Source organism: Saccostrea cucullata, unplaced genomic scaffold (genome assembly GCF_032062105.1).
Source record: "Saccostrea cucullata isolate Sc308-1 unplaced genomic scaffold, CSIRO_AGI_Scuc_v1 ctg492, whole genome shotgun sequence".
NCBI lineage: Eukaryota > Metazoa > Mollusca > Bivalvia > Ostreida > Ostreidae > Saccostrea > Saccostrea cuccullata.
Window position 1 is genome coordinate 404,949 of NW_026931306.1, and position 16,206 is coordinate 421,154.

At 34.0% G+C, this 16,206-nt stretch overlaps 1 protein-coding gene across 2 annotated transcripts in view; it reads right to left on the reverse strand.

The window, feature by feature from the left end:
• The window catches only part of LOC134232133 (multidrug resistance-associated protein 1-like), a 100,191-nt gene that overhangs the window by 56,051 nt on the left and 27,934 nt on the right, over positions 1–16,206 (reverse strand). Inside the window, exons 2-4 of one of the 2 annotated variants that reach the window (XM_062714086.1) lie at positions 10,408–10,509; positions 7,546–7,692; positions 474–632 (exon numbers count right to left, since the gene is read on the reverse strand). In XM_062714086.1, the coding sequence (XP_062570070.1) occupies positions 474–632; positions 7,546–7,692; positions 10,408–10,509 (408 nt within the window). The remainder of the gene's footprint in view (positions 1–473; positions 633–7,545; positions 7,693–10,407; positions 10,510–16,206) is intronic. The other variant, XM_062714087.1, reaches the window with a different exon arrangement.

Consider the following 16,206-nt stretch of genomic DNA (forward strand, 5'->3'; position numbering starts at 1 on the left):
CCTCAGGTCATACACAATGTTTGTGTGAAGTAGTAGATTCAAGTTTTTCAATAAGAAAGATATGGACCGGACACAAATTATGAAATTTTTCTTCCAGCGACCTTGAACTTCCCCAAATGACCTTGGGTCAAGGTCATGACACACGGTTAGGTCATGAGCAATCTTTGTGTGAAATGAGAAACTTCAAATTTCTTCATAAAAAAGATATGGACCGCATATGAATTATGAAATTTTTCTTCGTGACCTTGAACTTCCCCAAATGACCTTGGGTCAAGGTCATGACATACCCTTAGGTCATGGGCAATCTTTGTGTGGAGTACTAGATTCTAATGTTCCTATGTAAGAAAGATATGTACCGGACACAGACCGACGGACAGCTAGACAGACGGATGGACAGACGGACAAGCTGATTCCTATATACCCCCCCCCAAACTTTGTTTGTGGGGAGTATAAAAATAATCTATAAAAATTACCTGAGGTATGATGGTGAGTTTTGATCTTAAATCATGCAGTCCTATACTGGATATGTCAATTCCATCAATCAAAATCCTGCCCTTTGCTTTCTCTATAATTCTAAACAACCCAAGAGAGAGAGATGATTTTCCAGCACCAGTTCTTCCAACAATCCCAATCTAATGTCAATAAAAACAAGTTATATGAAAAACAAGAGGCCCAGGGGCCACAGCGCTCACCTGAGCACATCGGCTAGGAAACAGCACAGGACTGAAAGCTTATTACTGAGGTTGGGGGAGGGGCCTTGAATTTTAACCCCTCAGGGGGTCATGATTTGAACGAACTAGAATGTACTCTACCTGAGGATGATTCAATACAAATATAAATATCACTAATCATGGCTTTGAAGTACTTGAAAAGAAGATTTTAAAAGGTTTCCCTATATATTCCTATGTAAAACTTTGGTCGGCTATTTTGGCCCCACCCTAGCCCCAGGGGTCATGATTTCAACAAACTTGAATCTAAACTATCTGAGGATAATTTCACATGAGTTTCATCTTTCCTGTCTCAATGATTCTTGAGAAGATTTTTCCTATATATTCCTATGTAAAACTTTGATCGGCCATTTTGGCCCCATCCTAGCTCGGGGGTCATGAGTTGAACAAATTTAAATCTACACTACCTAAGGATAATTTTACATGAGTTTCATCTTTCCTGTCTCAATGGTTCTTGAGAAGAAGATTTTTAAAGGTTTTTCCTATATATTCCTATGTAAAACTTTGATGGGACATTTTGGCCCCACCCTAGCCCCGGGGGTCATGATTTGAACAAACTTGAGTCTACACTACCTGAGGATGATTCCACATGAGTTTCATCTTTCCTAGCCCAGTGGTTCTTGAGAAGAAGATTTTTTAAAGATTTTTCCTATATACTCCTATGTAAAACTTTGATCGGCCATTTTGGCCCCACCCTAGCCCTGGGGGTCATGATTGGAATAAACTTGAATCTACACTATCTGAGGATGATTCCACATGAGTTTCATCTTTCCTGGCCCAGTTGTTCTTAATGAAAAGATTTTTTCCTAAATATTCCTATGTAAAAATTTGATCAGCCATTTTGGCCCCACCCTAGCCCCGGGGGTCATGATTTGAATAAACTTGAATATACACTACCTGAGGATGTTTCCACATGAGTTTCATCTTTCCTGGCCCAGTTGTTCTTGAGAAGATTTTTAAAGATTTTTCCTATATATTCCTATTTAAAACTTTGATCGGCCATTTTGGCCCCATTGTAGCCCCGGGGGTCATGATTTGAATAAATTTGAATCTACACTACCTGAGGATGATTCCACATGAGTTTCATATTTCCTTGCCCAATGGTTCTTGAGAAGAAGATTTTTTTAAAAATGCCATTAATTTTTCTCTAATTCATAATTATCTCCCCTTGGAAAAGTGTGTGGCCCTTCATTTGAACAAACTTGAATCCCCTTTACCCAAGGATACTTTGTAGCCAGTGTGGTTGAAATTGGCCCATTGGTTCTTGAGAAGACAATGAAAATGTGAAAACTTAATGACAACAATGACGAAAACGACAACAACAACAACAACGACGACGACAACCAATGGACAAATTTTGATCAGAAAAGCTCACTTGAGCCTTCGGCTTTACTGTCCCTATGGATCTTGAGAAGAAGATTTTTTTAAGATTTTTCCAACATTATTCCTAAGTATGTAAAACTTTGATCGTCCATTGTGGCCCCACCCTAACCCCAGGGTCATGATTTGAACAAACTTAATCTACACTACCTGAGAATGATTCCACATGAGTTTCATCTTTCCTGGCACAGTGGTTCTTGAGAAGAGGATTGTTTAAAAATGCTATTATTTTTTCACTAATTCACAATTATCTCTCCTTGGAATGGGGCATGGCCCTTCATTTGCACAAACTTTTACCCACGATACTTTGTGGTAAGTTTGGTTGAAATTGGCCCAGTGGTTCTTGAGAAGGGAGATGAAAATGTGAAAAGTTTATAACAACAACGACGACAGACTACGTACAAATTTTGATCAGAAAAGCTCACTTGAGCCTTTGGCTCAGGTGAGCTAAAAATGTACAAAATTGTATATATGAGGGCTTTTATTAGAAATTTTTGAAACATTCACTTTTACCCCATAAAGGACAGAAATAAATTCATGAAAATTTATAAACATTTTATAATAAACGATTAACAAGAGGCCAATGGGCCACATATCTCACCTGAGTAGCTTTGACAAAGCTGTTCTTTACCAGCTTTCCCCCTTGTAATCCCTATTGTGACCCAACCCTACCCCATGGCCGATGGGTCAATGACCGTCATCTTTTGGACAATTTATAATCTACACTAACTCCAGATGTGTTTCTGAGAAGAAAATTTTTAAATTTTTTTCCTATATTTCTATGTAAAACTTGGGTTCCATATTGTGGCCCCATCCTACCCCTCGGGGTCATGATTTGAACAATTTAGAATCTAAACTACCCTAGGATGTTTCTACATAAGTTTCAGCTTTTCTGACCCAGTGGTTCTTCAGAAGATTTTTTTAAAGACCCCAACCTATTTTTGTCTTTTTTTAATTATCTCCCCTGACAGGACTTGGCCCTTCATTTTTATAATTTAAACTTCGCATGTACCAAGAATGATTTGTACTAAGTTTGGTTAAAATTGGCCCAGTGATTCTTGAAGAGAAGTCAAAAATGTGAAAAGTTAACAGATGGATGGACAGACAGACAGAGGGATGATGGACAAAATGTGATCAGAAAAACACTTCAGCCTTCCGCTCTGAACAAACTTAAGTTGATTCCAACCTCCTCTGATGTCATACATTTCTGCAAAAACTGTTACTAAATATTGTTAAGGTCAAGATCTAGTAAATGAAGGGAGTCTACAGATTTATCAAATTCAAGAAATGAATTCCTTTCATGATGCTTTATGACTTAAGCTTGGTCAAAAAAGGTGTTTCGGGGCATTATTTGTTGGTAAATAAGATGAAAAACCATAATTTTAACTGTCATTTTCAATGAAAAATTAAGAAAACCAGTCATGAATATGGGAGTTTTTTCCATATCACACAAACAAAATGCATCCAGATTGCCTACAGTCTTTCAGAAAACGGTAATTTGTATGTTCTTGGTCTCTTCCTTAAAATAATGTTAAATTTAATATAGGAATCCGGACTACTTTTCAGGTGATTTCAAATTGAATTCCCTGAAAATACTTTATTTTCTACATAATTTTATTAGAGCCGTAAAGTATGGGAAAAAGAAAGTTGAAAGTGATTATGACGTCATAATAGATGTAGCACCAAAAAGTCAGTCTAAGGACATTTACTAGATCTTGACCTTAAGTAAAAGCATTTTAAAAATGCATGTTTCCTTTATCTAATAAATTATTCAATCTTTAAAAAATGTTAACTCCTGCTCAGGTAGCTTCATTCTTTCTTGTACTCTTAATGTAAAATAGGTTCCCTGATATTAACAATTCAAAAGTATCTTATAAGTAGCAAGTATCTAGGAACTTTCAGCATCATAAGTATAACTCAGTTTTTACATAATATTTATGATAATGTTAACAAACAAGAGGCCCATGGGCCACATCGCTCACCTGAGAAGCTTTGACCATTCTGTTCTTTACCAGATTTCCCCCTTGTTATACATATTGTGATCCCACCCTACCCCACTGATCATAATTAAGACAATTTGAAATCTACACTACCTCAGGTTGCTTCCAAATAAATTTCAGCTTTTCTGACCCAGTTGTTCTTGAGAAGAAGATTTTTCCTATATCATAATTTCTATGTAAAACTTTGATTCCCAATTGTGGCCCCACCCTACTTCCTGGGGTCATGATCTGAACAATTTAGAATCTACACTACTGCAGGATGCTTTCACTTAAGTTTCAGCTTTTCTGGTCCAGTGGATCTTGAGAAGAAGATTTTAAAAGATTTTTCCTATGTATTCCTACTTAAAACCTTGATCACCCATTGTGGCCACACTCTACCTCCAGGGGGTCAGGATTTGAACAAACCTGAATCTACACTACCCGAGGATGCTTCCATATATATGCAAACAATCCAAGCTTTGCTGTTTTCAAGGAGATTGATTGATTGATTGTATATTGTTTAACGTCCCTATTAAGAATTTTTCAATCATATGTAGACACCACCACCACTGGAGAGCATCAAATTTTGACCTATAATAGGCAACTCATGGCCATTGAGCAGTGAAGGATCTTTTTCATGCCAGCATTTCTTGTGACAGGGGACCTCCGTTTATACTGTCTCATCTATGTTCCAAAGATCAACTCCTTACTTCGAGACTCTAGTGCAGATCCTCTAACCACTGTGCCACATGAGCAACATTTTCAAGAAGATTTTTAAAGATTTTTCCTATATATTCCTATGTTAAACTTTGATCCCCCCTTTGTGGCCCCACCTACACCAAGGGGTTACAATTTGAACTTGAATCTACATCTCCTTTGACCCCAGATGCATCTACTAACAAAGTTTGCTGATTCAAAGCCAATTACCGTAATTTAGGGAATATAGGTCGATACTTTTTTTCTCAGAACAGCTGGGGTCGATCAATATTCAGAATTCAACCTATTCTAAAGTTTACGAAAAATGCCTCCAAATCAGTAAAATTTACGTCAATTTCAAAGCAATTTTGTGCCACTTTCGTAACTTTTTTGATTAATTATTTTGATTAATTTAATGCCCCGGTAAACAATAAAATATTTATTCTATAGCTTTCTTACAAAATAAGTTCCATTAATTATCCGTTGATGACAAAGGAAAACAACATTGCTTCATCTATTGAATAATTCCTCAAAGTATTATCCATTAACATCATGCAGTATCCATCTTGTGAAGTTAGGAAGTCGCGATCGTGTACTAAAAGTAAAACTGCAACCGTATCAAAATTTAAAATACGGAATTTTTTTTATTGAACAAGTATTTGAGGATTTACAATCAGCAATTGAGTTATAAGTTTGGGTGAAAAAAAAATATATCGTTTCGAAAGATAGCTTAAAGTTTTACAAGCATTTGTGGAATATACATGCGGATGATAAAAATTAATTTTATTGATATGGAATTTACAAGCAAGGAATTTGTAATAAATACGGGTAACAGAAATATAATTTAAGACAGTAATACAATATTAACTAATATTATAAGGTTTATTAAAAGCTTCGTACACAAGAAGTACATTGAATTACCGGTATACAAAGATTGGCTTCTAACAGAATTTTAATTGTCTGACAGATAAAGGGATTTACACTGTACGCAAAGGTGTAAACACCTGTGTTGGTTTAAATGCCTGTGGGGCAGGATTAACAAACCCACGTGCCGTAATAGGGTATTAGTGTTACACATCATTGAACAAACAAAGCCCTGAAATTCATGTTGACAGACAAATTGTGAATGTACTCTCAATTAAATTTATAAATTAAACTTATAGAGTGTTGATATGATTTCAATTCTTTACTGTTGCTTGATATATACATTCAATGGTCATTTGCTTGTTTTAACAAATCCCTGGAGAAGAAATTTAAAAATGGCGGACATCGAAGTAATTGTCATCCACCGGTAAATAATGTCTGAATAAAATTTATTAGGAATATGTCCAAGTTGTTCTGAAATCGGAATTACTATTCTTTGGTCTCGGGTATTTCCCGAATTATATCTGTAAAATAATAACGTATTCACGTGTTATTTATGCCTCTGATTTAACAACAGTGTGAAACTACGGAGGCATTGAACAGGCAATTTGGAGAAAGATAAGTAGTAATACAACTCAAAGGAAATTTTAACTACATTTAAAAAAAAAAAAAAAAAGAACTTTTTTTAATTGCTGTACTCATTAAAATACCTGTTTATTTTCTTGATACGTTCATGTCACAGAATAACCCCGGTAAGAAGAAGGTATGGTTTCCATACAAATTTTGCCTGAGATTTTCAAAATGAAACTGGTGTAAAAGTTGAAAACTCATGCTTTTTAAATAATTGAAATTCAATGCAGAAAAATGATACAAGTAATTTTTCTCATATGTGTTTGTAAATACTAATTATGACGTCATAAACATGTGCATTTTCCCGTTTTTTCTTAATAAGTTGCAGAAGACACCAATTTTCAATGGAATTTTCTTTCAGATAACATTGTCCACAGGCATAGCCCACAAAGATCTCGAGATATGTGATTTGTTATTGAATTTTGCACAAAATATCAAAACATTAACGTGGGCGACGGCTGTGGACACTGTTTTCTAAAGGAAAATCACCCTCGAAATGTGCCATTTTGAGGCTTTTTCTGTTGAAAATAGAGAAATGCTTCACATTGATGACGTCATATTTGCAGAATGGTAAACCTTTATGTCATATTCTTACCTGATTTATCAGAGTCATTTATTTAACTAATATTTAAGCCAGTTTCAAAACTTTTTGATGTCATTACATTTTTAGAGCGCTATAAAGCTAAAACCATACCTTCTTCTTTAGGGGTTTACCTGTTCTGATACGTTGTATCTGTGTAAGAATCTTTAGAAAACGGGAAACAAAGCCTCGTTCTATATAGTAAGTTCGACCTATCTTAGGATTTTTAAAAAATTTAGGCTGAAAATGAGCCTTTCGACCTATATACCCCATCGACCTATAATCCCGAAATTACGGTAGAACCTGAAATATTAAAATTCTAGTATAACAATTAAATTTCTAAAAGTTTGTCATGGTGACCTACTTTCAGACTCTTAGCCAATTAGTACATGGAATATTTAATTATAACCATTAAAATTGAAAAGTATGTCATGACATCCTACTTTTCAGTCAACATATTCTGGAGACCCAAAATGCATTAACTGAGAAAGTTTGATAATACTAAGCTTAATAGTACCCCAAATATTTAAATGCAGCCAAAGAATTTTGAAAGTATGTGATCTTCTTTTCAGCTTAGTTTTTCAAGGACCAAGATGCATCAACTGTTAAAGTTTTGTGATCATAGGTGGTCTTAAAATGAACAGTCAATGCTTTCTGTTACAAATATTCACATTTCTACCCGCAATACCTTCTCAGCTGGCTGTATTTTACAAGTTATATCTTTCAAGACCAAATCTAAACCCTCTCTGTATCGCAAACCATAACTTTCAAACACTATTTCTCCTTTTTGTGGCCATGAAGGATAGGGCTTTGTCTCTGCAATTTCCTTTGGTGCCTAAAAAATATATAAATTTATTTTAATGAAAATTCAGAGATTGTTACAAATTTTTTTTTGCCAAAACATACAGAATCTACATTACCTGAGAATGATTTGCTAAAACATACAGTTAAGAATAATAAACAAAACTAGAGCAAAGCTCGTTGCACAGCAAAGAGTAGGTCTTCCATCCTGTTTTGACGGAAGTGACGTCAACAAAAGAAAACAATGAGCTAAGTCGTCTCCAGTCACTTTATAATTTCAATTTTGCATCAAAACCTTAAAAAATAAGCTATTTTTGGAAGTGATGTCGATGGACGGAAAATTAAGTTTTATGCTTCCAGTGACATATGTTACCCAAAAACTTGTCAAGAACGGCAAAAATATGCATTTTCTGACGACTTCCAATTTGACCAGAAGTGACGTCGCCGGACGCATTTTGACGATTTCAATAGATTAAGCTTGACATTTTGAACAACTTTGCTTCTTGGACATATTACAAATTCTCAATACTTTTTGAGATATCTGGAAAAAAATTTTGGCCCCTCTAGATCCCTTAATTTAGGGGTCAGCCCTTTTTTCGAGACATCATTTAAGAGATCTTGTAATTCTGCACAAATTTTGTTTTATATGTTTTCACAAAATATTTTTAGTTTAGAAGAAGATAAAAAGCAAAATATGTGCAAATTTTTGCTCTTTTAGGCGTTCTAATTTTTGACCCCTATATAGCACCATTTTGAATAGAGAAATCGAAAAACAAAAACCGCTATGCACAACTTCAGTCCTTCTATTCTGTAAAATCGGTAAAATTTCTGCTCCAGCTTTTGCCATCTCCGAACCTTTGTCTGGAAATGAAAGCCTATAAAGGGAAATAACTCAAAACCGGAAGTGAATTTTTGGAATGTTAGACAAAATTCTGATAGAGTTTAGTAACGTCTATAAACTCTGAAAATTTGAGCAAAATCCATTGAGAAATGAGTGAAATATGAGGCCTCAAAGTTGGTGTCTAGGAAAAGGAAAAAAAAAAAGAATAATAAGAACTAGAGCTGAGCTCATTGCAAAGCAACGAATAGGTATTCCGTCCTGTTTGACCGGAAGTAACTTTTATTTAAAAAAAAAAAGAAAAATGACGTTTCTAATGATTTCAATCTTCAAAATCTATGTTGATAATTGCAAAAGTAAGCAATTTTTGTTACTTCCTGTTCGACCGGAAGTGACATCAACGTACGGAAAATTAAGTTTTATACTTCCAGTGATAAATATTTCCCAAAAACGTGTCAAGAATGGCAAAAATATGCATTTTCTGACTACTTCCGGTTTGGCCAGAAGTGACGTCACAGGATCTTTAAATTGTTCTGTTATTATTAATTTAGATTTCTGACATGGTATTTTAAGTACTAACAGAAATATAGTGATTTTTCTCTGATGCAATTCCCGTGAAAACGACTGTGAAAATGACTTCTCCTGAATTGACGGCACACCACACTTTTGTTAAATTATGTGTAATGCTCGAGATATCGCTTACATAGATCCAAAATATGCATGATAAAACATGTAGTAAACTCTAAGTGTATTGGTGACATTCGTCTTCAAATAGCAAATTGAAATTTTAGACCATTAGACCTCTGTAAAAAGGTTATACGGGAGAACGGGAAGAAGATATTCGACGAAAACTTTACCCAGACTGTAAAGAACGTGATTGAGAGTCACCAATATCACACTATATCTCATAAATACCTGCAGTTTTTGGTTTTAAAACAAAAAAGAATATATTCTTTACTAGTTTACTAAATTTTAAGCTTGACAAGAAATGGTGTTTGGATGTTGAGTAGATAAGGTAACTCAAACTGTACGGGAACTCTTGGAAAAATGTTGAGAAAATGAAAGCTCAATCACATATTTTTTATAATGCCCGTGACGTCGAAGATTTTGCTGCTCTGTGACTTAAATTATATGTCTTGAAAAATCACTCAGAATTGACACCAATTTTCAACATTTTGATGTGAAATTTTCATATAAGTAAAGATTCTTTTATATTATGTGTGACATTTTGCCCGATTATGTCGTCAAATATTTTTTTCTGTGCAGCAAGTCCATGTAATTTTTGAACGGCCCTCTTAGTATTACTCATCTTATATCATAGTTTGTGTAAAAAGTCTATTGTAGTATTTGTATAATATGCACTTATCCACTGGCTGTGAGTGGGATAGCTGTTTTATCAAACCCTTAACAGGAACTATTCCCCAAGGGCTTGCCAGCCGTGATTGCTGGTTGCCCATAATTTACAACTGTTTTACATACATGTATTACATACAAATATATTTTGTAATGCAGAAACACACAAAACTACCAGTCCACTTCTTTACATGACAGCAAAATGTTTAAAATTCTAGTGCACCCTTTACCCCCCCCCCCCCCCCCCCATTCACACTCAGACCCCGCTTCTACTACGATCAAAGCGTGGCCGAAAACTTGGCCGATCATGACAAATCGCAGGAGAAAAGTGTAGTATGATCGCAGTATGGTCTTCATGATCGGAGAGCTCTAGGCTCTCGCCATGCTTATTTTGAACATATTCAAAACAAGCATAGTGGGATCGTGGTTAACAGGACTTTGAAGTCATAAGAAGAGCGTAATAGAAGCGCTGTAATCATACAAGCAGCGCATAGGCAACATGGAAAAGTTTTAGATTTATTGCTCTGTATGTGACATGCAGATCAGTGTCAAAATTACCTCTGTTGGAATCTCTGAGTATTCTTTCACTCTCTCTACAGCAACAATATTGGTTTCCAATTCTGTGGTCATTCTTACAAGCCAGTTGAGAGTTTGTGTGACCTGGGGAAAAAATACATTTTGTCTCAGTACATATATAGACTAGTAGTTTAATGTAAAACTTGGATTTTCTATTGTGACCCCCCCCCCCCCCCCCACCCCACCCCTTCATACTACACTACCTGAGGATGCATATATGTCCAATCACAGCAGCTTTGCAGTTCTCGAGAAGATTTTTGCTTTTTATTACAATGTAAAACTTTGATCTCTGATTGTGGCCCCACCCTTAATCCTCAGGTGGTCATAATTTGAACAAAGACCTTTATGCGGTAATGACTAATATTTGCCCCCATAATCAAACTTTGATGAAGAAATATATAATAATGTTCCAAAACATGGGGATATCTGCAAACTTCAAAGCACTGAATATTTTCATAAGTCATGACATCATATGTTTGATATGACATCAGGAAAATGACATACATTAAAAGAACAAGATATGGTATCGGCCAAAAAAATGCAGTGTTTCACATATTTTCCGTTCAAAACATTTTAAAAAGCTTAGGATTTTCAGAATTTTAAAATAGTATATATATAATTTATATCCATGCATCAGATTCAAATATATATGCATTGAAAAATAACATTTAATACTGTCCCTTTCATATCGTCAAGATTTTTTAAAGCATTCTGATGCAACTTCATATATATGTTTAACGTACAGAAGGAGTATTCGGAAAATTGAAACTTACTTGTTAGGACTTATATATGTTAAAGAAAACAATTTGTTGATTTTTTAAATACGTGGTTGTTTTTTAGTTTAATTCAATTTCATGGAAGACCTTATAGTTTAGGTCTTCCAACTTAACTCCTTCAGAAGACTTTATTGTTTTTGTTCTGTTTTCTATTAAGGTCTTCCGTCTTTACGGAAGACCATATAGTCAAGCGGCATAGCTGAACATTTTCAATTGATTGTGCATTTTGTGATAAAAGTGTCAGATTAAGTTTATCGGTAGAGTAATAAATTACAAACATTTTTGGATATTGGGCCACTTCATTGGTCAATCATAAACAATTTTGGCAGCCATTTTTCAAAATGGCTGTCATACGCCACAATTAAAAACATTTTTTCATACCAATTGTTAGTCCATTATTTATACACTGAATTGACGACGGATTTTTTTCCGTTATTTCCTGATCATGACAAGGAGCACACGGCGGGTGTGACCGATCGGCAGGAGATGCTCACTCCACCATGGCACCTGATCCCACCTCTGATGTTTCGGGGTCCGTGTTTGCTCTTCTTTAATTTTGTATTGTTTTATGGACTTTGAGATTGAATACTGTTCGTTATGTCCATATCCTTCCATACTTCCGTAAAACTATAGTAACTACTGGATTAAAAAGTTTTTAAATACTTCTGTATGTGTGCACATAACTTTTAAGCTCACCCGTGCAAGCAAGCCATTTTGTACTTTAACTGTCTTAGAGTTTGTCATCGTTAAAATTTCAATTCTTTTATACTAGTATTTTGTAAAATTTCTGGTCCAAGTAAACTGAAGCATTGGATTGAGTGAAGATCGTTTTACTCTAGTAACGCTTCCTCTGTTTAAGGAGAGATAACATAGCAATAAACACTTCTTAAAAATCATGGCGCCTGGTGGTAGAGGGGGCTACAAAGTGGTATGAATATCTAGGAAAAAAACTAACACTTTTTTTCTAAGGAACACAGAGCTTGGTTTATATAAAGATATGCTAACATCCTATGAATAAAAAAAACATATTCTAGAATTTGTTGTATTCAACTTTCATATATTCCTATGTAAGACTTTGAATATGTTTTTTTTATTTTGCTTGAATGGAAACATTTCCAACTTGCGTAAATTCAGGTTTTTAATAACAAATTTTGGACAGATCATGCAGCAAGTTCATCCAGTCACCTTTCAAAAATAAATATAACGATTATTTGAACAGATATACTTTTCTTACACATATTCTGTGATTGTTATTCGAAATAAGTTCAACAGCATATCGTCTCTGCCTTGTGTATACCACGTATACCATTATTTCACTGAGTTGTCTACGGATATTTGCGTTTACCCATCAAGACAAGGAGCACACAGCTACATGACCGATCAACAGGGGATGCTTACTTCCCTTTAGTAGTTGATCCAAACTCTGATGTTTTTAGAGGTTCTTGTTTGCTGACAGCTCCAAAATTTTGTGTTTTCTGACTGATCCAAATTAGTAGCATTCCAATGGGTATTTCAGATTGATTACGTATGCATTGACCTTCAGAAAAGTCTACAGCTTTGATCACTTTCAGCTCTTACAGAACTTGCAATCTGTTGTCTATTTTTACGTCTAAGCGAAACATTAGAACACCCCAAAGTAAGCAATGAAGAAATGGATATCAAGAGAGTGCATATATGTACTTCTCATCGATCTGATTCAAACTCTTATGAATGTACATATCAAGAATGACAAAGAGTCTCATCAGCTCTTCTCTTATGGAAAGTAGCTGGACCAGAGATTAAATACAGGAGTTTCAAGATGGCCCAACAGAAAAAGAATGTCTTCAATATCTTATTCCAAGTCCACCTAGTTTGTTTGTTACAGGTGTTTGATCTCCTTTTTGATCAACGACTAGCAATCCTGACTGTGAAAAATAGAGCTACATGTATGACCTCTTATTTCGAATTTTATTGAGCTTGCAGACTATTGGTATTCTGTGGAAAGTGTGGAGAGAATCGGAAAGATAACTTTAAAATATTTAGTGAGAGAAAGTCTTTATTCGGTTCAGACTTATTTCTATTCATCTCTAACACCTCTAAAACATAAAATCCATTGAGTAACCGGATAGAAGGGTTTGCCATCACTGAGATGTGATAAAAATATCCTCTCTAGATTGTCCTTCAAATAAAACAACGAACCTCAAAGATTTCTTTTAACATAAGTACCAGTATCAAGCTCCTCTCCATTCTTCGGGGTTTCATTCTTTGGAGGATGTATTCTACGATTTGCTTCTATGCTTGTAGAGTTTTCAAAAAGGATATGTAGCCCGAGCCTCAAATGACAAACTATATACTGTAAATGTAGATCACTAAATTTTCGGCACACCTTATTTTTGCAAGATAGGCATTGACTCTTGACAAGCAAAACACAATTTTCACGAATTGTGGTTATTGTTCAATAAAATCATACGTTTCCCGAGCAAACTGTCTCGCGTAATTACGCGTAAATAAAGTTCTGGCGAAAAAAGTGATTTAAAGACTTTAGATGGTTTATATCATTGTATGAATAGTCAACAGATCTTCCTTCGATCAAAATTTTAGCAAATTCAAAGAATTTCGCGTTAGATTTTAGTTTTAAAAAGGTGAAGGAATGTTTGGAATATACTTACCTTTTTCTCATCTTACGACATAGTGGCATAGTACAGCTTTTTATGTTAGAAAGTGATGTCATATGCATATATTTCATTAAAAGCACAAAACATTTTTTTTAAAATAGTAATTCATATAGTGTTTTTATTATCTTAAACCATGATAGTAGGTGAAATCTGTGAAAGAAGTTAGGAAATATCAACCATAAATGTAATTTCTAGAGGCCATTTTATAAAATGGCTGCCATGGCCGCGAGGGCGGGATTCTGCGATGGCCCAATATTCAGATTTATTTATATTGTGAATGTCTATATTTGTGCCAAAAATGGTGCTTTTATCACAAAATGCACAATAGGTTCCCTATGCCGCCGTACTAATAGTGATTCTACTGTTTCTAATTAAGATCTTCGGACTCGATCTTCACTTCATTGTGATGTTTAACATTTTTGTAAGTTTTTCAATTTTGTTCAATTCTTGTTTTTGGTATTGTTTTAACCCTTTGATATTTTATATATTTTCAGATATTGGAGGAAATGCAAACAGCTATTCTCAAGAAAATTCTATTTTAGTTTTTCTTTTGCCTATTTTAATAAATAATAAAAATTATGTAGATTTTATTTATATCTTTGTTGGTTATTACATCAATATTTTATTACATTAAACTTGAATAGAAATTTAAAGCACTAGGCTTTTAAAAAAAATAGAATGTAGGGTTTTTAAGAAAATAAATAAAATATTTTAATATTTCCAAAAAATAAAGTGAAATACTTTGGAGCCCTATTTTATCGGATATTGAGCCTATCATTACAAAAAAAAAATCCATGGAACAAAAATCAATTATATTTCATAGGTGTAGAGATCTGCCTTAACCCCTTAATGGCCAAGTGCGCCTTTTGACGCACTTTCAGCATCACAGTGATTTAACTGTTTGCGTTTTGTAAGTAATCGTGATACAACAAAACAGTTGATATTTTCTGAAACTAGAGAACTAACACAACAAGTTTTCTATTATCAGTTTTTCTCTGCGATGTTAAGAAATTATTGTAAACTTGAATTGAACATTGAATATAATTGCGGGAAGTTAGTATAATTACGCATAAATGAGTGATTTTGTGCTAGCTTCTGTAGGCTGTATATCTCACTTACAGCACACGATAAAAAAAAATGAATGCCATATCCTAAAAGCGGGTAATTTTCCCTACATTTTCTCTATTGGACATTGAAAGGTACGAGTATCCGTTACAGAAATATTTGCTGTTGAATATTGGAACTTTTTTGAGTAAGAAAAAGAAATGCACTATGACGTCATGTAACGTTTTACGTGTACACAATGAAATCATTCATAAGCTCGGTGTAAAATAAATCGATTCTTCTAATATAAGGAACAGATTTATTTTTGAAAGGAATTATTTATAAAAAAGAGTTAATATACGAAACGTTTTGAGCCATAAACATGTAATAAAGGGAATTTTCATTAGCTTTAGAACATAAGTGATAGTTCTTGACCCAACGCCCCAATATCGCGCACCCACTGTTTCAGAAATCCCTGTCGAATTTTGTGTCATTCCTACATGTAGTAGGAATAATTAATCAAGTAATCAGGTATTGTCGTTACCATTTTCATACTTTTCGGATTTGTCATTAAAAGTTAAAAAATATATACAAGCTTATAAATCTTTTTTTCGAGTCCTTAAGCTAGTATTTTAAATGTACTTTGAAAGGAAAAGCTGTCACAACGACGAAACATATTAGGAGTCAAAATTTCGATGAAAGATATATTTTTGCTAACGCACAAAAAGCATTTAACTGACGCGATTATTTTTCTTACCCTTATTTTTATCTAATATAAAATGAATGTATAGGAACATGAAAATAAAATAATGAATATACACTATGATATTTAATTTTTAAAAATCGGGAAACTTAATTTTGTTTGAATTATTTCCCTTTCTGTTACCATGGTTGTATATACACAGGGAGAGACATAGAATGGAACAGTCATTCTACAAAAACAAGCATGGACAATTAATATATTTTTTTCATGTCACTTACAGATTTGCCGTTATAATATCTTAACTATAAATTTTAAGATCGAATTCAGCTCTAAGATATAACATACACGCATGTTTTTTTTTTTTTTTTTTTTTTTTTTTTTTTTTTTTTTTTTTAAAATATTTACCGATATATATGTAGTTAAAGTTGATATGAACATCATGAAGGCCTAATGTTGAAAACGTATTCAACACTGCAAATCTTTATGTCGCTTCATTTATTTACAAATTTCAAGATGGGATTCTCAGCCGTAAAAGCGTTCCTAACAGATTGCGATGAATGTTAAATAAGTCTGTTTTTTTTATCTTGAATTAAAAAAATGAAAT